At 39.4% G+C, this 26167-nt stretch overlaps 1 protein-coding gene across 2 annotated transcripts in view; it reads left to right on the top strand.

Annotated features, from left to right (window-relative positions):
• The window catches only part of sema3ab (sema domain, immunoglobulin domain (Ig), short basic domain, secreted, (semaphorin) 3Ab), a 310018-nt gene that overhangs the window by 222677 nt on the left and 61174 nt on the right, over positions 1-26167 (top strand). For both annotated transcript variants that reach the window (XM_068005023.1, XM_068005024.1), the window contains exons 5-6: positions 394-513; positions 18093-18186. In XM_068005023.1, coding sequence (XP_067861124.1) covers positions 394-513; positions 18093-18186 — 214 coding nt within the window. The remainder of the gene's footprint in view (positions 1-393; positions 514-18092; positions 18187-26167) is intronic.

Here is a 26167-nt window from a genome sequence, read left to right as displayed (position 1 = left end):
TCTTAAAATTATAGTGATTTGATCTACTTCTTATTGTTAGGGTGTTTGTACTGTGTGTGTATACTGTAAGACTCATTGTGTCACATTGGGAGCTATTATCCATTAAGCATGAATTCTTCAGAACAGGTGTACTTTCCCTTTTTTGAGAAGACATCATGGGTAATAAGTCTGCAAATCTTCCAGTTTCTTTACATAACCTCATACATTGTTTAGTACAAGTAAGGAAAAAAATGGTCTCATTATTGAAATAGGAAAGCTTTAAATGTTTCCAGAATTTACACAGCAGGTCCAGAAACAGTCAGTGTCATTCCTAAAGCATTTGAGATGAGGACAGCGCCAGTATAATAGCTTGGACTGATCACCTGAATTCCTTTCATGTTATCTCTCATGCAGAAAGAATGTGCTAATTTCATCAGGGTTCTGCAGCATTTTAATCAGACCCACCTGTACGCCTGTGGAACAGGAGCCTTTCACCCAGTCTGTGCCTACATTGACGTTGGTCATCAACCTGAGGTAAAAAGAAACCTTTTCCTTCTCCTACACCTGTTATCCATTCTTCTAATGCATTGAGCTTCATTTGTTTTGTGATGTACTGTTCACATTTTAGGTCTAATAAAAGAAGCCTGTCTTGCCCCAAGGTATGCCACTACTCATATTTTATTATGATTTTAATAGACTCCGGTGAAGACAAAACATCAAAGATATTGTCAGATTGTTATTACAATTCTGTCAGCATCATGTCATAATATGGCTCATTGTTGTCATGTGCTTCATTTTCGTTTCATTTTTGTTCAACTATTGACTTCAACACAATATTGTCTGATAACCACTGGCACAGTAAAGTCCAGTAAAGTAATACAATCAATGGAATGAGATCAATTTGTGGATGAAGAAAAACAGGAGATTGGACAAAGGAATAAGCTATCCAGTGCTAAAATAAACATACACCTGATTAGTTGTTCATGTAAATAGAGGCGCACAATGAAAGCAAAGATATGAGTTATGCTCCACTGAGATGTGTGGACATCACAAGATGGTTTATATCCTGTAATCAACTTGTTAATCATTGTGCTTTTCTTCCCTCCTCTCCTGGAGACACTGTCTGGTGGGCTGTTCCATGAGTCCTGTCATCTTCAATTTCCTGAGCAATTGGCCATTCTTCACACATCAGCCTACTGTGTGCTGTGGAGTCTGAGCTGTGAGAAGTGATGTCCTGAGTGTGTTTCAATGGTTAGGTTTTTGTTCTCTCTCATTTGTATTTCTACTTCTCCCTGCTTTTTGGTTTCTCCATGCCATATACCATTCTCCCACTGCTGTGCAGGCAAGTACCTTGTATTCTTATACCAGCCGCTCATAGGTGATGAGAGTACCCTAGGTGGCGTGTCTATTGATTCCCCTTTCCTCCTTGTGGGGAAGCACCTTGCTATCACTCATGCTTCTCCAAGCAGCACTGTGTGATGAACATTGGGTGATAAGGTCAGTTAGTGGCTTGGTGCTTGGTAGATACTGCCTGCCATTAGAATACAATAATAATAGTAGTCACTGCAATCAGTACTAAACAGTTGAAAATAGAGTCAAATTTGCCATCTGTCAGACGTTGTGTTTAATTTGATCTAATGCAAGTTTCATTGGGAGAGGCTTCTGAAAAGAAGTGTTGCCACAACCAGTAAAGAGGAAAATAATAGGGAGAAGGAAAGCAGTGATACTGGCTGGAGTTTTCCACTTCTATACTCACCCTCCCATGGTCTGCCATCCATTCACTTTGAGAGACAGGAAATCACAACTGGAGAATGCAAGAGCAGAAAACCCATACTTCTGTATCTTAAAATGATAGAAATGAAGCAGACATTGAATGCAAAATATAGGACAAGTAAGACAATCAGAGACTTTTCTTGTAAGGTCCCATATATAGCACCATACAGATTTAACTGAAAGCCTATTTAGATCTCCTTCATTTTGTTAGCTCCTCAATATTAACCCAACACCAGTAAAGAACAATCTGAAGGACTGAGATGTTTTCTAATGATAGTTGTGTATTCCCATCATTTAGTTTTGAGGAGCACAAACCATCAAACTGCCATTTCCTGACTCAGATAGATTGGGAACTCAGTATGTGGGAGGTTCAAGGACCTAAACCTACATCCCACCATTCTTTTATGCCATGTCTCAGTGCTCAAATGCACTATGCTGTTACACCACTATCTGCCTCTCAATGTAGTAAAAAAAACTACTGAAGTATTCATGCCATTAAGTAAGTGTGACATGATATTACGTTTACAAAGTATACTAAAGACATCTTGGGTTGAACTTTAACACTGCAACAACATTTTCTCCAAATTGAGGTTGAAATCACGCTGTGCACTTTTAGTAACAGATGAATTAATGGATTCATATGAAATTCTTCTGTTCACTATTTTAAAATAAAATAAGTGGGTTAACACCTTTGATAAAATAATGAATAAAGAAATATGTTCATTACAAATATTGGAAAGCAAGATTTCAACTTCTTTGAATTAAATATCACAATCCTAAAAATTAGGCTCAGGAGTCTAAATGCATTCCTAGATTCAGAAGTCCAGGTCAAATGTTATCCTGGGTCACTCTTGCATGTGTCCAAGTGACCCCTGGCTCATGATTGAGTGGTGCTCTCTTTCCCAACTTCTCATCAAGGGATGATACATGGTGAATAGAGATCTATGATGCGGCAATAGGGAAGTTAATGTAAATACCTTCCCAAAATAGTACTCAGTGCTGATAAACCACACACCACCCACAGTTTTGATGCATAAGGTAAATTCCACTCTCAATCATTAGTAAATCACCTCAACAGGCACTAGCTACTATTGTTCTGTGTGTTATGATTAGAAAATGTTCATCTAATTAAGTTGTAACTTGGTGTATGTCTTAAAAAAGCAATCAATTCTATTTAAACTCTATGGCTGGAATTTTCCACTTCACACTCACCAGCCCACAATTTTCCGTTATTCATTTAATGGGTGGAAAATCGTAGGCTGCCAAGTGCAGAAGCAGAAAAACCCATGCCTTTATTTTAGCAAGAACGCCAGCATACTGTGTACCAGAACCAAACCAGCTGAATCACAGGGTCACATTTTCTTTATCTCCTGCCCAGCAGTTTAAAGGACACTCACACCCTAAGTGCAGCACATATGGCAGCAATATATATTGGCACATTTAGAACATGGCTCTTATTTTTAACATTACTGTGGCATTGCGTATCAGTACAATTAGTCTAGATCACTAAAAAAAGGAGGAAATAGGCAGGCCGTGCCGTTTGTGGTTTGGAACAAGGGTTCTGTTAACTAGTTTAGCAAAATTCAATTAATGTAGCTTTCAGAGAAAGATCCATTTCAACACCTGTAACGCATGGTTTAAAAATTCAAAGGACAGGATGAAGCATTTTGATCCTCTGCCAAGCCAGTCCAATTATAGAAACAGCCTAGTGATTGTACATGTGATTAATATTGCATAGGAAGCAATTTTCTATCAAACCTATTCTAAGGTTATATTCAATGTCAGAAAGAATGTTCATCTGACTTTTAGCTGTTGCTTTTCACATGGAAGTCTTCTTGCTTTTAGTTAATTATATATTTTGAAATTACAAATCCATGTAAGTTTTGCTATCACTGATTGCCCTGGAGTGCTTTTGTAAATGTGTTATTAAATTTTACAGCCATGAATAAAATAGTTACTGTAGAAAAATCCAGTAAAAGAAGAATCTGCCAGTGACGTTTGAAAATAGCAAGGCCAAATTGCCAGGTGGATTCACTGATAACGAACAAAGGGGAGCAATTGATCTTGCGGAGGAACATTACTGTAGGAGTAGTTTCAATAGTTAGTTCTTCAAGCTGAAGGAAAAATCCCGAAAGTAAAACAAACTCTATCTGGTAGGAGATACTCGTATCTTTTACCTGCTGTCCAGCTTTCTCCCGAGGAGACCCACTATTTTGAGCGCTTTGCCTCCGCAGGAAGCTATTCTGCTGACGTAGCAACAATGCCTATCAGCAAACAGCTCCACAGGAAATCCTGTAATCGGCATCTGGACCAGTCCTGGATGCCAACTGTAAGACGTTCCAGCCAGTAATATTCAATCCCTGCCCAGTTCTTCGATGTACATATTAAAAATACAAATATCTCTCACAGGATGGGCATTTTCCATGATTTTTCTTGAAAGATTAATTGGTGCAGTGAGTTGGTTCCTTTTTATTTATATTTCATTGAGAAACCTAGATAAAGGGCCAATCCTTGTAGTGCAGGACTCCAATAAAGATAAATCAAGAAGTAGTAGTTAAAAGCAGCAAGGCGGTATCACCGTTTTAAGACCCTGCGGAAAAGCTGAGTGACAGCAGGATATGGTGTGGTGAGTGTGGATTTCAACACAATAGGATGCAGAGAGGAAGAAGTGTTACGTACAGGAAAGCACAGAGGGAAATCATTCATGCATATTGGAAAAGTACAGGGAAGCCTATAAGGGCCGATCTTACGGATGCGTGCTTCTGTCAGGGAGCCTCGCCCACCAGAGGAGCGTATTGGGAAATCACAAGCGCATGAAAATGAATGGTTAATTATGGAGTCCACGATTTCTTGACGTGTGCTCTGGGTGGGCTAGACTCCCCATCCCCGGGAGCAGGATTTAGTTAAATCAACCCTATACACTCTATAGGAACAGTCTCATTGCCATATGGAAGGAGTCCAGTGATCGATTTGGTTGTTTGTGAATGTGTAACCGTTTGGTCCTGTTGAGGACAAATTCCAAGACAATGTTTTCCCTTTTCATTTATTTGTTGTTGTTTTACATTAATTTACATGATTTTACTGATCAAGGTAGCACCACTGGTGGTGTCGCACATTTCCTTTCTGTAGTGGTCTCACATTTTTTCTTATCAAGGCAGCAGAAGTGCTACCTTGATCAGTAAAATCATGATTCAAGATCAGTCCATCACACTTCATCAATTTGCAGTCACTGATACCACTCAACATTTAGCTTTTCAACAGGCAAAGAGCCATCACCACATGGGACAAATAAATAGGATCAATTAAATTAAACTAAAGCATTTTTATAAATAAATATCAGTGACAAACAGCATAGTAATGGTTACAATGTGCTGGGAGTTAGGCAAATGACTAATTCGGATCCACAGCCTATTGTTTGATCCCAAAGAGCGCTAGATACTGATCTTCTACCTTTTATCAGCCTTGTTTCTCTTGAATTATTATAAAAGGCACTTACGGTTATAATGAATGTGATATATGGTGCTCATTATTTTAGAAAAAAAATACTACTTGTCCTCAGCTGAAATCCATTTCCTCAGTGTAACAGATTGAAATGGTTATAAAACATTATTTATTATTTCTAACCATGAAAAATTCATCCTTAGTTTCTTAACTTTTCTTCCAGTATTTTCCAGTTTATTTCACCCTTGGGTAATGCTACAGTTTTATGGCTATATATACAAGGATGAATGAGCCAAATGGTTTTCGGCTCAGACTGGCTTAGCTTCCCTTCCCCCATCCTAAAAAAAATGTGAATTAAAGTTCAGACTAAAGTCAAACCTTCTGGTGTTTTGTTTGATGTGCTTAATAAAGTTTGTGTCAATTCCTATCCAGAAAATGTCACTAATAATGAGACAACTGACTTTTGTTCGTAGCTTGTGAGCAGCAGTGTACTTCATTCTAAGATTTCATTGGCTGTCATCACGATGTATTGTCATTAAACAGTGCCAAGTGTTTGATCACTGTATCAATGATTGTCAATGGAGGCACATTTCATTTCTTTTATATTACAGAAAATTATTCTTCAAAAGGCAGGAGGAACAGGCTAATTGTGTAAGGGTAGCCCTGCGTTAACCAAGATTACCTGATGACATATTCATAATGATCACTGCAACTTCAAGCAGACAGCTTGAAGTGATTTATAAATTACAGCCAGGTTATTAAAGTAAATTGAGAACGTTTGCTTTTCAATTACAATCACCATGATTTGGGAACCAGTGTTCCTTATTTGCGTAATAAAGCAATGCTTCATGACAAAAAGATTTCCAAAACTACATTTCGCCTTGTCAAAAACTTACAAGTAACTTCCATAAACATAGATGTGAAATATTACTATGGGTGAACAATTTTTTTCTATATTTTGGCTACTGAATATTGTTTTAGAACTCAGATAATAGGCTAACCACGATCAAAATAAAAACTGTCTGCATGACAATATCTGCCAATAGATCAGGAGTCATGACTTCTGAGCACAGTCACATATTTGTCACATGGGGAACTGGCCGATCGCTGTGGGGGGGGGGGGGATCATTGGTCAATCGCGGGGGGGAGTTGGCCGATCACGAGGGGGAAATGACCGATCGCAGGGGTTTATTGGCCGATTGCGGGGGCGGAATTGGCTAATTGCGGGAGGGGGAATTGGCCAATCGTGGGGAGGATTTGGCTGATCGCGGGGGGAGGGGGAGTTGGCCGATCGCAGGGGGGGGATTTGGCCAATGACGGGGGAGATTTGGCCGATCGCGGTGGAGGGAATTGGTCGATCACGGTGGGGCTTTGGCCGATCGCAGGGGGGATTTGGCCGATCGCAGGGGGGTGGGAATTGGTCGATCGCGGTGGAGGGAATTGATCGATCACGATGGAAGGAATTGGTCGATCGCGATGGGAGGTTGACTGTTAGCGAGCATGATGGTCGATCGTGGTCCGGAATCGTTCTTGCCATTTTGAATCTCTTCCTATGTATTAATATAATTTTCAATGATAGTTCGAAGAGGAGCAAAGGAGTTCTCCTCGGTGTCCTGGCCAATATTTATCCCTCAACCAACATCACTAAAAAGAAACAGATTACCTGGTCATTATCACATTGCTGTTTGTGCGAGCTTGCTGCACACAAATTGGTTACATTACAACAGTGACTACACTTCAAAAAAAGTGCTTCATTGGTTGTCAGGTGCTTTGGGACCTCCTGAGGTCATGAAAGGTGCTATATAAATGCAAGTCTTTCTTTTATATATCAGGCATGCAAGATATGCCTGTCCAACATATTCAAATGAGTTGAACCCACCCAGACCCAAGATACTCTAGTATTCTTAACAGAACCTGGGACTTTGGTAGTCTGTATGACTCAGTCGTTGAACCTGGTCAGTCTGATTTTAGTAACACAATACAGTTTTCCTTTTTATTTTCCTGTGACACGCATTTTACATTTACTTTTTTTTAAAGTAATTCCCAATCCCCTGTGAATTAAGCAATGTTCATTGCCTCTCCATATTTTTATTCTGTAACACCACTGACCAGATGTTTCAAGAAAAATACTATTCCAGATGTTATATAGCGTGCTGCTTTGGAAAGAAAAGTGAAAAGTCGCTCCAGTATTCAAAGCGTTAAATTATCAAGCTTTAAGAGCCATTCATTCTGGTGCACTTTCAATTACACTGCTTCAGAAACAAAGAATGAGTTTGGTTAATGAAGAGTTCAAATAACTGGAAGTCAGTAATTACAACATAAAATGTTCAGCGGACATAAGAGTTAATTCTGATACTTCAGTGGTTTTGATAATCAAGGGTTACGCAGTAAGAAGAATACCGTTCTTTATCATGTGGTACTGTGCTACCATTTTCCAGTGGACTAATTTTTTTTTTCTAATGCTGCTTTTTGATGTTCGATTAAATAATTACCATTTTTTGAATCGGTTTTTAATTTTTTTTACTACTATTATGTTTCTAGCTTATTAAGGTAAAAAATGGATTTGTAAGCATATGTTGTTCTAATTAATTACAGTAATCAGAAGAGAAATGAAGCTTTACAAATTTAGGCTCTTTTCCAAAGTACTTAGAATTCAGTATTCCTTTCGTTTGTGTTCCTTTGTGAACTAATTTCCCTTGTACACAGTCCACTTGCTTCAGCCATCATTTCAGCTGTCAAGTACAAATTAACAGCTCTGTAATTTAGGAGGATCCTTGACCTGCCATCTAGATGGTTTAAAGCTTTCTAGGGCCTGATGGCTGGTTGCTACTTGCCCTTTTGGTTAGAAACAGGTGAATGACATGAGGGTCTTTAACACCAAAAAATAACTAGAAAAAAAAACGAGGTATAAAATCCAGTTGGAAGAGGGGAAGTGATATTGTAACCATTGTCAATGGTGAACAGATGATCAAAATCAATTCTATCACCAGTCACTCTAAGTAGTTCTAAAATAAGGTACAGCAAATTTTAAAAGAATCTTTGGTTACTCTCATGTTACGGATTTGAATTGCAGTTTATTATGAATGAGAAACTTAAATGAAAAAATTGTCACATTCTTTTTATTTCATCTTGCTACATTAATTTTAATGTCGACATTGCACTTTATGCATCACCTCATTCAGCTTGACCTCCTCCGTGTTACATATGTACAATGTAAAATGTTGAAGTACCCTAGCAATATTGAAAGTATGTTGAACCACTGATGAATTATTTTGCCCATCACTCACTCATACGATTGTAATAAATATATACACAGATATGGATATAGATATGGAATGTTCTATACTAATTCTTTCGAAGAAGAATTTGTTCAGCCTAACATTGGCTGTTCTATGTACACCAGAAGTGTGATTCATAGAAATATAATTAAAGTTAAATTAAAAACAATAAAGTATAAATACATATTAGCATTTAATTATTTTAATTTGATTTTAATTAGGTCAGTTATAACTGCCAAGAGCATTTTATTCTTCCTCTTAAATTAATGTTGGGTGACAGAGCACTTCAGTTTCACAGAGATGGTTATCGCTTTCATAAGACAGTTGGCTAGGTACAGTTAAACTACAACTGTGCATTGTAGGTACATATAAATTATCTAGTTATGCACAGAGATTTATAGGCAGAAAAATTAGTATTACAGTCTACCCTTGATAACAATCCTCATACATTAAACATTTCCCATATTATGTGATGTGAAGTGGTGAAAGGTGAATGTAGCACTGACTGTGGCATTACAGTTAGGTATTGTGAGTCAGGTTGCTTTATTACAAAAATAGCATTTGTACTGAGTCTTTTAATGAGGGTGGAGCATATCTACAGTAGACAATATAACACCACAGATGGAGTTTTGAATGCACTGTTGCCAAATGTGTTTTTTGAATCACATCATGGTTGAATTGACACCAGGATGTTGTGATGATTTCCGTTTGGTAGTCTTCAGCTGTTGCAACATTCCCTATGAGGTACATGGAGTTAGCTGAAATGGTGACATATGAGATATTTGACACAAAGTCTGCAATACCTACACTAAATAAGTCATCATATACAGAGTCAACCATATGGGTTAATCTTAATACTAAACTCAGCAATATGGCAAAACTACTAAACAAAACACATGAAAAGATGGTCATCAAATGAAACAAAATTCAATGACTGACACAAACAGAATATGAACAACTACTTCCATTTATATAGTTTTTTCAACATGTACATACTATTTCTAGGCACTTTATAGTGGAAATAGATAGAGAATTGGACAGTGAGCCACAGAAGCAGAGATTAGGAGAGGGATCCAAAGCTTGGTCGAAAAGATAGCTTTTAAGTAGATTTTTAAGAGCAGGAAATGGGGAGATGAAGATTTTTAAGGGGGGAGTTCCAGAAAATAGGGCAGAGGCAGCTGAAGACTCTGCCACCAAATGTGTTGAGGCCAGAAAGCCATGTAGGTTAGCAAGGGCGGAGGTGATGAGTGAAATAGGTATTAAGTGAACTTAATGGGGGACAGAATACAAGCAACTGAGTTTTAGATAAATTGGTGTTTATGAGTAGTTGAGACAGAGACCATTGAATCTTATAAGGGAAAGGTGGATAAATATTTGAAACAGAGGAAGACACAGGACAATGAGAGAATGCGTGTTTGGATTTTGATTGTGTTATCAAACAGCCAGCAGAGACACGATGGGCTGAATGGCCTACTTTTGTGCTGTAATCTTCTGTTGTTCTGTGGAGGATCAGAGGCCACAAAGGGGATTTTGGAATAATCTAGTCTAGAGGTGGCAAAAGTGTGGATTTGCAAACAATATGAGCCAAAAGCAAGCATGGTTAACTTGTGATCAGAAAAATATTCTGTATTCTCAACAGAACCAGGGAATGAGATAATAGGAATGGAACTGCAATTAAATTACAAATACAAAGGCTTGGATTGATGTTTGTAATTAACACTACAATGTCATTATTGTCCCCTGTCCACACCCCTCCAAACCCTCACGTGTTAGTGATGAATGGTGTAATTATCACATGTAAATTACATGCAAATTGTGTTTTCAGAAATTGAAATTGCTTTGTTATTTGCTAAGCCTTGAGAGAATATGAACTCACTGAGAAGGTTAAGATAACCGACCATTCTGCTGCCAACTCATTCCTGTTTCAGTTTTCTCTTTTATCTTAAAAACAATGGATGGCCAGTCAAAAACATTTTTAAAAATTACAATTGTGGCATATTAATGCAAAATTCAGTTTCAGTGCCAGCAATCAAAATAGAAAATAGGACCCAAAGAGTCTGGAAGTAACAAATAACTTCAATTTTCACCAAATTCTCTCCTGCAGTATGTGTTCCAAAGGACATCGGTAATTATAGACCATGGCATTCTTTTCCACTGTAGCACCATTGTTACACTACGCAAGTTGATGTAAGTGGGGCACATTAATTTAATACTGATTCACATACACTGGCCAGATTACACTTGCCACACAATGAAGTCTCCTAATTCAGCAGAAACTTGGAGGGCTCTGTTCTTCATAAGCTGCACATTGATTTTCTGATGTTTGGATGAAACAACAATGTGGCAAGTATAACATGGCTATACCTGCTATAAAATTCGAGAAATTTCAGCACCGATGGAGGCCATTCAGCCCATTCTTTCTGTGCCAGTGTTAGCTCCACTCTGCCTTTTCCCCTATACTTTACAATTTTTCCACTATCCAATTCCCTCTTAAATGCTGTGATTGTCTTAGCTTCAATAACTATTAGAGGCACTGCATTCCATATTCTAATAACTCTTTGCATGAAAAGGTTTCTTCAAACCTGTTTCTTTATTCTTTTAGTACAAATCCTAAATCCGTGCCTTCTTGTTGCTGATTCACCAACCGGTAGAAATAATTGTACATAACTTAGCCTCTCAAACCCTTTGAAAACAGTTCTATTACATCCCACTTAACCTACTCTGTTCCAATGAATAAAGTCTTAGCTTTACAAGCCTTTCAGGATAATTCCATCCTCTCATCCCTGGTATCACTCTAGTGAATCTACGATACTCTATTTCCATGGCTCCAATGTCCTTTTCATAATGGGGTGTCTAAAACTGCCCACCGTACTCCAAGTGTGACCTAACCAACAGCCTGTACAGATTCACCAACACTTCCTTGTTTTAGTATTCAAAGCCCTGTACATATAACCACGAATGCTATTTGCCCGTTTTGAAGCTTTATCCATCTGCAGTGCTGCTTTTAAAAGTGTGTGTGTCCATACCTTCAATCTCCCTGTTCCTCCAGTTCATTGGGAATTTTTTAGTTAGATTAAGTATCCATTCTCTGTTCGTTTCCCCAAAATGCAGTACGTCACATTCATCTGCACTGAACTGCATGTTTGCTCACATCCCTTAACCTGCCTATGGTCCCCTGTAGACTCTTACATTCTTCCTCACAATTTGCCACATCTCCTGATTTGGTGTTGTCAGCAAATTTTGTTTCTGATCTCTCTATGCTGAGGTCCAAAACATTTATGTGAGAAAGACAAAGGTCCCAACACAAATCCCTGGGTCACATCACTATCTACATTGTGGTAATCAAAAAACATCCATTTACTCCTATTCTGGCACTTAATCAAATCCGTTTTGAAAGTCTAAATCTGCCACATCCACTGAATTTCCTTTCTTTATACTTAGTAATTTGCTTGAAAAATTTGATTAGTCAGGCATGCATGTCGACTGTTCCTGATTAGCCCGTACCTTTCTAAGTGTTTACAAAAGTTATCATGGTCTTTCGCAGCATCCTGATTATTGACATGAGCCTAACTAGTCTTATAATCATGCCTTGTTTATTCCTTTCCCCTTGCTTGTACAAGTGGAACATTCATCACCTTTCAATCCTTTAGTACAATTCCCATTTCCAAAGGATTTTGAGAATTTGTGGTTGGTGCCTTTGCTATTTAATCACTAATCTCTCTAAGGTATTTTGGAGTCTAACCTTTTGAATGCAGTTTCCTTTTTAACATTTACTAAATATTAATTTGTGGTTCCTCCACATGCTCCTTTAGTACTCCTCTGGTCCTTCCCTCATCTTTTTTAAACACATGGGCAAAATACTTACTCAGTATTTCTGCCATTCCTTTATTCTCTACTATAAGATTGCCTTCTTCATCCCCTTCTTCAACCATCCCCTCACTTTTGATATAATTATAAAAGCATTTGCTATTGTCCTTCATACTGACCACCAGTCTTTTTCACACTTTCTCTTATTTTTCTAATCTTCCTTGTTGTTTCTCTACTTTTGCTTTTACTCTTGAGGTGTAATTCCATGATCGAGCACCCCAAGCAGGATGGCACACTCTCAGGGAGCACAATTCAGAGAATTGGGACTACAATGTAACCCTATCTCCAAGCTGCACTCCATTCAAGCAGGGGATGTGTATTACAACCCTTAATTTTATTGTATGCTCCTTCTTAGAGTTGAATTTCAACCTTATTTCTTCAATTAATTACTTCTGGCCGGAATGATTTTAGTCTGTACCCTCTCCATCTCATACAAATATTTAAATTTTCCACTGCAGGTCTGCTACTTTTTTCTGCCAACATGTTCCAATGAATCTGGGATAGATCCCATTTCATCCCTCTAAAATTTGTTCTTTTCCAGTTTTTTTTTACTCCATCTTTCTATCTATACAGACTGTAAATCTAATTATGTTTTGATTACTAGCCCCTAAATATTCTTCTACCTTCAGGTCATTTAGTTGTACTGCATCTTTCCTCGTTGGATTGTAACATAGTGACAAAACCATGATCACATTCTAGAAAGTCCTCCTCATTTTGACTACTGCTATTAGTGTTATGTCATGTTACTTTGGAATCGTTGAAGTCTTCCATTATTACAACCTATTATTTCTGCAAACTTCTTTGAATTGTCTACAAATCTCTTCCTCTGTTTCTCTCTCACTATTTGGTAGTCAATAATTGATACCACATATTGTTGGAGGTCCCTCGTTATTAAACAATTCAATTCAAGAAAGGCTTAGTCTTACAAAGCCATAATACTGCATTTGGGACCCTCATTACCATATCCCACTAATTCACCTGTTGTTTAAGATGGTGAGTACAGCACCAATTCTCATGGCCCAAAAATTGCTTAAAAAAGAACGGTGTGCTCAACAGCGCCCACGTTGTTAGTGGCAAAATCAAGGAGCAAGTTCTGGCGTTCGTACATGTGCAGTGAAATGCGGAAATCTGGAACTCACTCCTCCTGGTTCGCTGACAATATGTCAGCTTTGCACTAAAGGGATATCGCTGGCTGCAATCAACAAAATCAACATACCAGCGCCAACTTGCTCTTCTGCCCTGCTGGAAAGTAACTAGTATCGCCACAGAACAGGTACATTTAAAGACAAGCTGCGAAGGGTTTCTGCAAGCTAGAACGCTAAATCCAGGAAGTGAAAGATACAACACTAAAGTCATTTGTAAAAACAGTGTAAAAAATGGAGGGTAAGAAATAATCAAATTAAATAAAGGAGACATAAGGGAAAAGTAGAAAAAAAAGTTTTCATTTTTTAATTTAAAAATATATTTTTTTTAATGACCAAGAACTATCAAAATAAGGGGTAATGAGACTCTACATTTTTAAAAGTTAGTTTTTAGTTGTTTGGCAGTCATTAAGACTTACTGTGCTGTTAAAACTTAGTTTAGAGCTGGGATTTTGAAGCGTACCTGTTTTGTGCAGTAATTAGTTACTTTCCAGCCAGTCAGATGAGCAAGTTGGCGCTGGTTCAATGTGTCCATTGATTGCAGCCAGCGATATCCCTTTAATTCAAAGCTGTCATATCACCTGCGAACCCTGAGGAGCAAGTTTGGGATTTCCGTGTTTCACTGCACGTGTGCAAACGCCAGAACTTGCTCCTTGATTTCGCCACTAACAATGGAGAGCGCTGTTGAGCTCACCGCTCTTTTTTAAGCAATTTTTGGGCCATGAAATTGGTGCTGCACTCACTAACTTAAACAATGGGTGAATTAGTGGGATATGGTAATGAGGGTCCCAAATGCAGTATGATGGCTTTGTGAGAATGAAGAGGGGATCTTGAAGGTATTGAACGGAAGAGACAAGGAAGTAATATCCCAACTGTTGATTCATCAACTGTTGGAACATAAAGACCTCAGTTGATAAAGGATCCTTTGGTCTTTCTTATCTTTTTTCAATGACAGAAAAATCGAATGCAGTTTAAGCTCTGGCATATAACACATATTGATACAGTTCTCGCTCATAGTTCACAGCTCTGAAGCATGCAATGGACGACCTTCCTTCAGTCCTTGTACAGGATTCTGGGCCAAGTTGTTCGGTGGAATTGTGACGATGGGAAATTGTTGCAGGAAGGAATGGCTGCAGCCTACACTGACGTGTCATTGAGAGGGAGAGGGTGTCAGTGGTGTGGCTGGCACATCTGTTTGCTAAAATCACTCATATAAGGACCTGGATTAAGTATTTAAGAGGAATAAGTCTGGTATGTGCCATTGGACTTGGACATGTAGAACATCACAATATATTGAACCCTAACATATGCAACAAGGTAATGATGTCACTCAAAAGGACCATGGAGGAACATAATGGATCCTGGGTGATGCATACCGGTTTCAAGACTGCATGGGGTCAAAATTACAATCCAGAGACAGGGTGGAGCCCTGGATGGGGTCTGAAATTTGAGGCAGAATCCAGTTCTGCCGGGATTCCACCTGTCTTGAATTTAGTGGGGGGCGCGGTGCGAACGAGTCTTCCATCCTCCCCCAACACCTCAAGGGACTGTGTTAGTGGGAGTTCTTCGGCTATCCTGAGAATTTTTCCCAGTACACTTTTATAAGGACTCAGAAGGGATCAATTACCTTAATTATAAAGCACTCTGTCTCCCTTAGATGCTGAAGAATAAAAAGCTGGCCTTTTTATTTGGCCCCAGGTGGGGCCTCAGTGTCAGTCTAGTGGAGCAGCTGTGGGTCACTCCATCTTCTAATGGCGGATCAGGGCAGGGACCAGAGATATGCCTTTACATGCACAGGGAGCCCATCTCAACAATATAGATGGTTTTGTCCCTGAAATTTGGGACAGGATCAATGCCCTTTACAATGGGCACACTCCGGGCCCACTCCACCGCACTTCCGTCTGTGGAGTGAGGCCAATGAAATGCTGACCCCTATTCATGTGAAACTGGAATAAAAACTTTCTTTCTTTGTGAAAGGACTTGCATTTATATAGTGCCTTTCCCAACCTCAGGATGTCCCATGGCATTTTACAGCCAATTAAGTATTTTTGAAATGTAGTCACTGTTGTAATGTAGGGAAACGCGGCAGCCAATTTGCGCCCAGCAAGGTCACAGAAGCAACAATGAGATGCCTGACCAGATAATCTATTTTTAGTGATGTTGGTCGAGACATAAATATTGGCAAGAACACTGGGACAACTCTCCTGCTCTTCTTCAAAAAGTGCTATGGGACCTTTTATGTCCACCTGAGAGGGTAGATGGGGCACTGTGCTTCATTGAAGTGATTGTTTTTCAAGTTCTGGTATGTTGGCCTTTTACCTCACTGACCTATATTCTTCATGTAGTTATTCAGATTTGTATTATCTCAGTTTATTTTCCTCAGCTATGCAGATATATTCTACACCTTGTCTAATAAATAAACAATTAAATGGTACGTGTCATTCTTATCTCCTTTCTGTAGAATGAACACATGAGGAATGAAGTGTTATTATTGATAAAATGAAAAACCTGTACTACCTCTGAGAGGATCAATAATCCTGGGTTTCATTAGTTGCACATTGCAAACTAAAAGTAAAAGCTTCACCACAACAAAGAACTTCCACATATTTTACCTTCAGTAAAGGTTACTGTACTTGTTAAAATGTCAAGTGATATATTACATTTGACAATACAATACATTGTTATAAAAAGGAATTTGTATTGGCTGTGCACTTGAAGAATTGTTTTCACTTACTAGGGGAAGAAATTCAATACTGGTGATCTGATCAAAAGTCTGGAATGCCATTGAGCTGGAATTATTGCCATCTGAACTAGTCAAGGTTAACTTTCCACTGGCACTTAATGAGATGCATTGCTATTTTTTAATATACTGCAAATAAAGATAATTATGTTCTAGTTATTCCAACATAAGTTGGTGAAATTTTAAAAACCCTCGCTGTATTTTTTTTTAAATTACAGATTAATTTAGGTTGATATCTCCAATGAAAGATATTGTTTAGCAATCACTTTTCTTCCTGTATGACCAGCTTTTCTGCTCTTGTCAGCCTATAAAGCTTCCATTTACAATGCAGTGCTCAGATCTGCAACAGATCTTCCTATGGACATGATGGAGGGCATATTGGAGACTCTAATTAGTCTACAGTGAATGATCCAGCAGCTTTAATGCTAGAATAGGGGATAGAGAGCTCATTAAAACACAAGGCAAAAGCGTGTGTTTTAATTAGTTCATGGTTCCCATTCCATCATAAACCCTGCTGAGTCATTCACAATAACCATTAATGTAGCACGTGATTCAGGGTGAGGCATTTTCAAATTTATTATTTTCCAAAATACAGCATAGCCCCATTTGGCACATGTACAAGAGGAATTAATTTGCCATTCATTAAATAAAGATGTTAAACATGCAGATGTGTCAAAACTGCAGAACTTTTGACAACAGTTGTATTTAAATAGAACGGGAGTGGTTAGATTGGGAAGGGAAGGATGAGGCAGTTTTGGGGAGGTAATTGAGCTGCTCCCAGTAAGAATAATATTGATGAAAGCGATGGAAAATGGAGAGTAGTGGTGCCATCTAAAGGGAAATGGTGGCAGCATTTTCAGTGATTTCAATGGCATCGTGGATGAAATGATAGCCTGTAGATATGATTGGTATGAGGGAATTCCTTAGAATATGAGGGAATTCCTCAAAAGGTATTATATTCTGGTCTGTCTGGAATCTTGTTCCAAATAAATATTTTTTCTATTGTTATTGAAAATTTTTGAAGACTTCCTCTGTCCCTTATTTATCATGAAATCATAAGCACTTTATTGCAAAATTGTAAACACATTTATAAAGAATGGGTTGATAATTTCACTGCACATAAGAGGTTGGACTTTATCCTCAGGATGTTACTTGTTCTACTCTATTCTGTTGCATTTTTATTGATTTTTTTATTGCAAATATGTCTAACTGGAATTAATAACTGAAGTTCAACCTACCTAAATCTTAGATTTTAGTCAGTATGTACTAACAGATGTTTGTATAGGTTATATATTTATTTCACAATCATTATCAAATTCAGCTCTTTTACAAACAAATGAACCTAGTTATGTTGTATCTGGGCATGAAATGACAATGTAAGGGTAGAAATTAACTAATTTATTTTCAGTGATATGATGCCATTAAGCATTCATATGATAATATCACAGTCAGTAATTTCTACTCTATAGTTTCTTTAAACTGGACATGCATCATAACATCAAGTGTTCAAGTCATATATGTTTATAAATTGCTGCCCTATTTACAATTCTTGTGCTAAAACCCTTAAATGTCCTACTGATGTACAAATTTACTTAGAGGAAAAAAACATGTGTCTGCATACAGTAGATTCGACAGCACGGACGTGTATGAATTAATAAATGATGAGACCTTGAAAAATACGCATAAAATTTTCTTGTTCAATAAAATTATTTTAAAAAATCATTACCAAAGTTATAACTGTTTCATTAAACTTGGAATTAAATTATGACAAAGGTTTTCAATTAATTGGTTTTACGGAGACCTCTAGAGTGAGTCAAATTAATTGTAATTTTTCTACCTTAAATAATCATTGTACCTTTTTTATGCAACTAGGAAAATGTCTTCAAACTCGAAACGTCCCACTTTGAGAATGGACGAGGGAAAAGTCCCTACGATCCAAGGCTGCTGACAACTTCTATTTTAATTGGTGAGTAAACTCAGACTGAACAGAATGAGCAGGTCTATTACGGAGCAGAAGCAGAGGTTCAATGGCACCAATTTTATAAATTAGAACGAGGCTTCAAGCTGAGAGTGCGACAGGAAGGAAGATCAGACAGACTGAACATGGAAGTCGACAATCCAATTTCACAACCTCATGATTTACCACATATTGGATTTAAGGACAGGAAAGTTAGGAGTGGCCTGCAAATCGGGTATACTGACTTCTGAGCCCAAATGTCCAATTTGTGTGGTTCATCACTGGGAACACAAACTTGTACAATGTACCCCAATGTAAAGTCACAAATATCACAGAGATATGCACAGATAAGGGAGTCCATTCAGTCCCATCATTTAACATTTTATTGGACAACAGCAATACTGATAAGCACTTTAATCCTAGTCATAAAACTTTCTTATTTACTTTGCAAAAAATGTCAATGGATTTATGGCACCATGTCGATAATTCTTCTGGCTCTCTCTTTAAAAATTTTAACTAATTATGGGGGAAGACTTCCTCTGAAGATGAAGCAAAACTTTTTTTTTTATTCGTTCACGGGATGTGGGCGTCGCTGGCAAGGCCGGCATTTATTGCCCATCCCTAATTGCCCTCGAGAAGGTGGTGGTGAGCCGCCTTCTTGAACCGCTGCAGTCCGTGTGGTGACGGTTCTCCCACAGTGCTGTTAGGAAGGGAGTTCCAGGATTTTGACCCAGCGACAATGAAGGAACGGCGATATATTTCCAAGTCGGGATGGTGTGTGACTTGGAGGGGAACGTGCAGGTGGTGTTGTTCCCATGCGCCTGCTGCCCTTGTCCTTCTAGGTGGTAGAGGTCGCGGGTTTGGGAGGTGCTGTCGAAGAAGCCTTGGCGAGTTGCTGCAGTGCATCCTGTGGATGGTGCACACTGCAGCCACAGTGCGCCGGTGGTGAAGGGAGTGAATGTTTAGGGTGGTGGATGGGGTGCCAATCAAGCGGGCTGCTTTATCTTGGATGGTGTCGAGCTTCTTGAGTGTTGTTGGAGCTGCACTCATCCAGGCAAGTGGAGAGTATTCCATCACACTCCTGACTTGTGCCTTGTAGATGGTGGAAAGGCTTTGGGGAGTCAGGAGGTGAGTCACTCGCCGCAGAATACCCAGCCTCTGACCTGCTCTCGTAGCCACAGTATTTATATGGCTGGTCCAGTTAAGTTTCTAGTCAATGGTGACCCCCAGGATGTTGATGGTGGGGGATTCGGCGATGGTAATGCCGTTGAATGTCAAGGGGAGGTGGTTAGACTCTCTCTTGTAAGCATGTTCTTTGGAAACGAGTTGCACACAGAGGAAATCATCTCCTTTATGATTTGAGTTTTGAGAGGACAGTGCTCCTACCTTTGCTAATTTTAGTGTAAAAGCAAATGTGTTTAAAAGATGGTGCCATGTAGGTAGAAGATGCTAATGAGCTATTGGTTTGTGTTTAATGTTGTTTCTGAGGATTCCTCCCTCTCCAAAAATGGATGAAAAGTAACAAGTGAGAGAAACAGCTTGTTAAGGTCATGCAACATTCCACAGTTGCACACTCGAATCTAAAAGTATTTTATCCATTTCGGAAAGCACGGGCGCAGTAACCATTGGTGGGTATATCATAGGAGGAGGGGGAAGATAGTGTGACTCGGGAGAGTAGAGAGCATAGGAACTGCATGATTCACAGGAGGTGCTGCTTCAGGCAGCAGGTCTATCACATCAGAATCAGCTACTTGGTATAGAATCATATAGCATAGAAGGAGACCATTCAGCCCATCGTGCCTGTGCTGGCACTTTGAAAGAGCTTTCCAATTAGTCCTTGTCCTCTGCTCTTTACCCATAGCCCTGCAAATTTTTCCCTTTCAAGTATTTATCTGATTCCCTTTTGAAAGTTATTACTGAATCTCCCTCCACCACCTTTCAGGCAGTGCATCCAGATCAAAACAGAGTTTAAAAAAAAATCCCCTTATCTTCCCTCTGGGTCTTTTTGCCAATCATCCTAAATATACGTGGAAATCAGAACATCTAAATAATACTGGTAGAAACCATGAGTTCTGCTCTGTCCTGCAATCCCAACAACTCTCATGCCTTCCAAGTTCTCCCAAATTCTCCCAAATGACCTACAATAGTTTGCTCATATAAGACTTGTGTCATATAATTGGAGTGTCTAATAACAGTTTCATACTGTGTTCTCCAATTGTGCGTGACTTTTGCTTTTCAATATAAAACAAATACATAAAGACAAAAAACATGCAAACAATTAGAATGTCAGCCCCTGAGTAGCCACCAGATTATACTCTGACAGTGAAGAGTTTGGTCTCTGAACTGTTTGTGGAGTTGGGCACTATTCAAGCATATCGCAACTGGAAGGCCAGGTCCAGGGAAATACAGTGCAATAATGTAGTGAAATGTCCGTTGAGGTTTGGAGCAAAGACACGGTTGGTTTTCTGTGGTTGCTGCTCCATGCTTGACTTCCCAGCTTTTCTTAGCCGAGTGAGGTAAGTAATTACATCTACAGATTTGCTCGTCTGTTGTTGATTGAACTACTGGGCCTCAGTGGATTTATAAGTGCTCTCTATTCTGTGTATTGTACAACCCCAACATAAAGCAGTAATGGTTACATTGTGAGAGCAATCTGTTCCTGGGTGTGTGTAGCTTGTGTTGATGCATCCATAATGGTTGAGAAAACTGATGCACATCGAGCTTAAAATTTTTGATATTTCTAACACTTCTATGTTGGAAGTTTGCATTAATATACAGTCCTCTTCGAACTTTCTTTTCAAGTTTTATGTTCTCTGATTTTTTTCCATGAAACCCAGTGACCAGGAAAGCAAGAAGATACTCGTGTTTCTATAAGGAGGTTGAGGTAGAATTAGTCTCTTCTCAGGTGCTATATAAAAATTTGACACAAAGCCTCAAATTTGTAGCCATGATGTGGAGATGCCGGTGATGGACTGGGGTTGACAAATGTAAGGAATCTTACAACACCAGGTTATAGTCCAACTGTTTTATTTAAAAATCACAAGTTTTCGGAGGCTTTCTCCTTCACCTGACGAAGGAGAAAGCCTCCGAAAGCTTGTGATTTTTAAATAAAACAGTTGGACTATAACCTGGTGTTGTAAGATTCCTTACATTTGTCAAATTTGTAGGTGATGTGAAGTCTGATTTTAAAATGCAGGGATCATTAAAGGATGAACATCAGATAACAAAGCTTAAACCTCGTATTGCTAACGTCAGTTGCGTTGAATTAAAAGATTAATATGGTTTTTTAGTAAATTCAATTTATTTATGTCCCAATATGATGACTTTAGTTAGAAAGTAATTTTATCAATGACGAAATTACATTTAATTCAGGCATCCTGAACGGCTGATTTTGAAAAAGAATTTGCATCCATTATGGTAAGGTATTCCTTTTCTAATCCAAATATCCTAGCATTTAAAGGAATATTCTAGGACAAATATTGCAAGGTGAGTTAACATTCCATTTATCAACCCAGCTTTTGTAATAATAGAAGATTCATTAATAATTTTACTTTAACTTTATCATTGTGCCATTATATATCTTGCATCTTAAAAAATAGACCGACAGGAATCCAACTACCTAAATTATTTAGAACTAGCAAATAAAATCAAACAATTGGTTTTGCATTTCTTTGCTGACTCTTTGGCCTGGATTGGTGCCAGGGCGGGCATTGTGCCCATCCGTCACATTCCGTTCTGACCCCATGTTTAGGCTAATTTTAATAATTATAACGGGCCCCTGCTGGTATTTCTGTTCTCACCGAGTTGCCTGCTTCAGATGGGGGATGGTGGGGAGCAGAAATTGCTATAACACTTACCGTAGGGTAGGGTGACTGGTGATTGCGGTCCAGGCAAAACATTTTCTTGGTATAATATTTTTAAAATTATTGCCAGCTTACTGCAGTTGATTGTTCTGTGATTGATTCAGCTCTTCAAATATTAAATGGCCTTCTGCTGCCTTAGCAACATTGGATGCCAGTAATACATCTGTGTTGCTGCCGCACAGCATTGCTCGGCATTAATGACAGTTTAATGACACATTTCCATCATTAACATTTATGCCTGCCCAAAATGGTTGGGCTTACTCAGCATCTGCCCTCAGTAATAGAAGGAAATCCTGGAAGCACAGGCAGAGGCTAGAGAGACAGTGGTCAGCTCCTAGCGTCTTTCCCGCACTCTCCTATCCAAAAGTTATCCGAGAACTGGTGTAAAATACATGTCCTAAAGTACATAATTAAAGCTAAGCACTTTTGCCAACATAACTATTAAATTAGTTTTTTTTATTCGTTCATGGGATGTGGGCGTCGCTGGCAAGGCCGGCATTTATTGCCCATCCCTAATTGCCCTCGAGAAGGTGGTGGTGAGCCGCCTTCTTGAACCGCTGCAGTCCGTGTGGTGAAGGTTCTCCCACAGTGCTGTTGGGAAGGGAGTTCCAGGATTTTGACCCAGCGACGATGAACGAACGGCGATATATTTCCAAGTCGGGATGGTGTGTGACTTGGAGGGGAACGTGCAGCTGCTATTGTTGCCATGTGCCTGCTGCCCTTGTCCTTCTAGGTGGTAGAGGTCATGGGTTTGGGAGGTGCTGTCGAACAAGCCTTGGTGAGTTGGTGCAGTGCATCCTGTGGATGGTGCACACTGCAGCCACAGTGCGCCGGTGGTGAAGGGAGTGAATGTTTAGGGTGATAGATGGGGTGCCAATCAAACGGGTTGCTTTGTCCTGATGGTGTCGAGCATCTTGGGTGTTGTTGGAGCTGCACTCATCCAGGCAAGTGTAGAGTATTCCATCACACTCCTGACTTGTGCCTTGTAGATGGTGGAAAGGCTTTGGGGATTCAGGAGGTGAGTCACTTGCCGCAGAATACCCAGCCTCTGACCTGCTCTTGTAGCCACAGTATTTATGTGGCTGGTCCAGTTAAGTTTCTGGTCAATGGTGACCCCCGGGTGTCTGCCCTTGACATCAAGGCAGCATTTGTCTGAGTATGGCACCAAGGATCCCTAGTAAAATTGAAGTCAATGGGAATCAGGCGGAAAACTCTCCAGTGGCTGGAGTCATACCTAGCACAAAGGAAGATGGTAGTGGTTGTTGGAGGTCAATCATCTCAGCCCTAGGACATTGCTGCAGGAGTTCCTCAGGGCAGTGTCCTAGGCCCAACCATCTTCAGCTGCTTGATCAATGACCTTCCCTCCATCATAAGGTCAGAAATGAGGATGTTCGCTGATGATTGCACAGTGTTCAGTTCTATTCGCAACTATCCGAATTGTGGGGGATTCGGCGATGGTAATGCCGTTGAATGTCAAAGAGAGGTGGTTCGACTCTCCCTTGTTGGAGATGGTCATTGCCTGGCAATTGTCTGGCGCGAATGTTACTTGCCACTTAACAGCCCAAGCCTGGATGTTGTCCAGGTCTTGCTGCATGCGGGCACGGACTATTATCTGAGGGGTTGCGAATGGAACTGAACACTGTGCAATCATCAGCGAACATCCCCATTTCTGACCTTATGATGGAGGGCAGGTCATTGATGAAGCAGCTGAAGATGGTTGGGCCTAGGATACTGCCCTGAGGAACTCCTGCAGCAATGTCCTGGGGCTGAGATGATTGACCTCCAACAACCACTACCATCTTCCTTTGTGCTAGGTATGACTCCAGCCACTGGAGAGTTTTCTCCCTGATTCCCATTGACTTCAATTTTACTAGGGTTACTTGGTGCCATACTCGGTCAAATGCTGCCTTGATGTCAAGGGCAGACACTCTCACCTCACCTCTGGAATTCAGCTCTTTTGTCCATGTTTGGACCAAGGCTGTAATGAGGTCTTGAGCCGAGTGGTCCTGGCGGAACCCAAACTGAGCATCGGTGAAGGTCAGGTATAAGCAGAAGGAATGTGCAGAAACAGGCCTTTAATCTGATTGTATAGTTTTGGTTCTATCAAAACTACTTCTGTTAGATTGGTTTGCTGATCATTTTTTAAAATTTTAATTCTATACATTTCCTATGTTTACATATTAAGAGTCTCACCTTCCTTATTTTTATGATAATCTGCCAATCTCATTTCTTTCATTACCAAACAAAAATTTCACACTCCAAATGTTAAGTAAAATATTCTAGTGTCATTACACGTGAAGTAATGTAATGTATTATGTGGGTACAGTAGCGCAGTGGTTATGTCACTGGATTAATAATTCAGAGAATGTGAGTTCAAATCCCACCATGGCAGTTTGAGAATTTGAATTCTGTTTTTACAAAAGATCTGGTAATAAAAAGCTGACATTAGTAAAAATGACCATGAAACTATTAGATTGACCTAAAATCCCAACTGGTTCACTAATGTGCTGCTGTCCTTACCCAGTCTGGCCTGTATGTGACTGCAGTCCCACACTAATGTGGGTGACTCTTAACTGCCCTCTGAAGTGGCCTAGCAAGCCACTTGTATCCAAAGCATCTAGGGATGGGCAATAAATGCCGGCCTTGCCAGTGACACCTGAGAATGAATTTAAAAAATCACTTCACCATGAAAATATTTGTAATTACCATTGGATACAACTCATCTTATTGCTTTTTGAGTTAAGATCTAAGGTCTGTCACTGCTACAATAGAAATGATCTCTTGAAAAGAACAAGTCATTTTCTTGCAAGTTCAATCTTCCATATCTACATTAAATACCTTTCACATTGCTCCCAGATAAACAGGAAATCTGTATTTGCAAAAACTCCATCATGAATCTGGATATGGGCAGGAAAATAACAAATCCTTGCACTCTCTGGGGTATTGCATTGCTTCCCTGGTCACATCAGAAGTTTGGATTCTTATTATTCCAGTAGAAATTGATAAATCCTGAGCCAGCAGCAACAAATTCTAGTCAGTACTGAAAAGCAGGTAGACAGTTAGAGAAGGCGAGAGAGAGAAAGAGTACGATGAAGGAAAGCGGGCTGTAAGCAAAAGAGTAAGATATTGAAAAACAGGAGACTGCTCGATAGTCTGCTAATGAAATCACATTCTGAGAAATTGCAATTGCAGGTTTTAAAACTGTGGAGTCCTGCAATTCTGTTAGAGGGTCATTAAAAGAAGAACTTGATCTCAATTAAGAAATGGTAGTAAAGGCTAGGAAGCACTCCAGCAAAGAGAATGAAAATCAAAACCAAGAGGGAGAGAAATAAATGAATAATAAATACAAAGAGGAAGACAAGAAAGATACAAAGAAAAAAGGAAAGCAAAGTAGATTGGAAATGTCATAAATAATGGCCCAGAATTTGCTGGAGCAGGTCATCTCGAGGCATGCCTCGTTAGTTAGACTGATTCCCTCACCCTTCAGCTCAAAAATGTTTTGTGCCACAAATTGCTGAAAGTGCGAGCTGATAATGAGGTCAACGGGGCATCTGGGAACCTGGTGAATGACGGGCCAAGATTTATTAGTAATTGATGAACAAATCCAGAAACCTCTTGCAACACACGGGGAGGTTGACGGCACGCTCCCATTTTCATGAGGCCAACTGCGGAGTGGAACAAATTGTCCAGCAATTTGTAGTGATTTGCAACTCATGGGGTATCTCTTCCTCGCCACAAATTGCTGGATAATATATACACTAATAATGGTGTGTGCATTAAACTCTCCGTTATTTTACCAGCAAATTCTGGCCCCGGTATGTACCTTTCCTATATATTATGTTTTTTTTTAACACAGCCATTAATCTGGTTAACACCTGTGTTTAAAGAGCACACAGATGAACTCAGTGCGAGTGCTTTAAGTGTTTGTACAGTGACAGCACAGGTAGGCAAATACATCCCTGAATGCCAAAGGTGAAGAATTGCATCGTTCCCCAGCAGTGACATTTCTCATTTTGTGAACACAACAAAAACACCAAAAATGAATTGATCTGACTCTCACACATGTCAGTGTGCATACGTTTGCACATGCGCACAAATGTCAGCACCTATTTAGACATTTGAGAATA

Source organism: Heptranchias perlo, chromosome 24 (genome assembly GCF_035084215.1).
Source record: "Heptranchias perlo isolate sHepPer1 chromosome 24, sHepPer1.hap1, whole genome shotgun sequence".
Lineage (NCBI taxonomy): Eukaryota > Metazoa > Chordata > Chondrichthyes > Hexanchiformes > Hexanchidae > Heptranchias > Heptranchias perlo.
The sequence above is the reverse complement of the archived record's forward strand: the minus strand, read 5'-3'. Positions and strand labels throughout refer to the sequence as shown.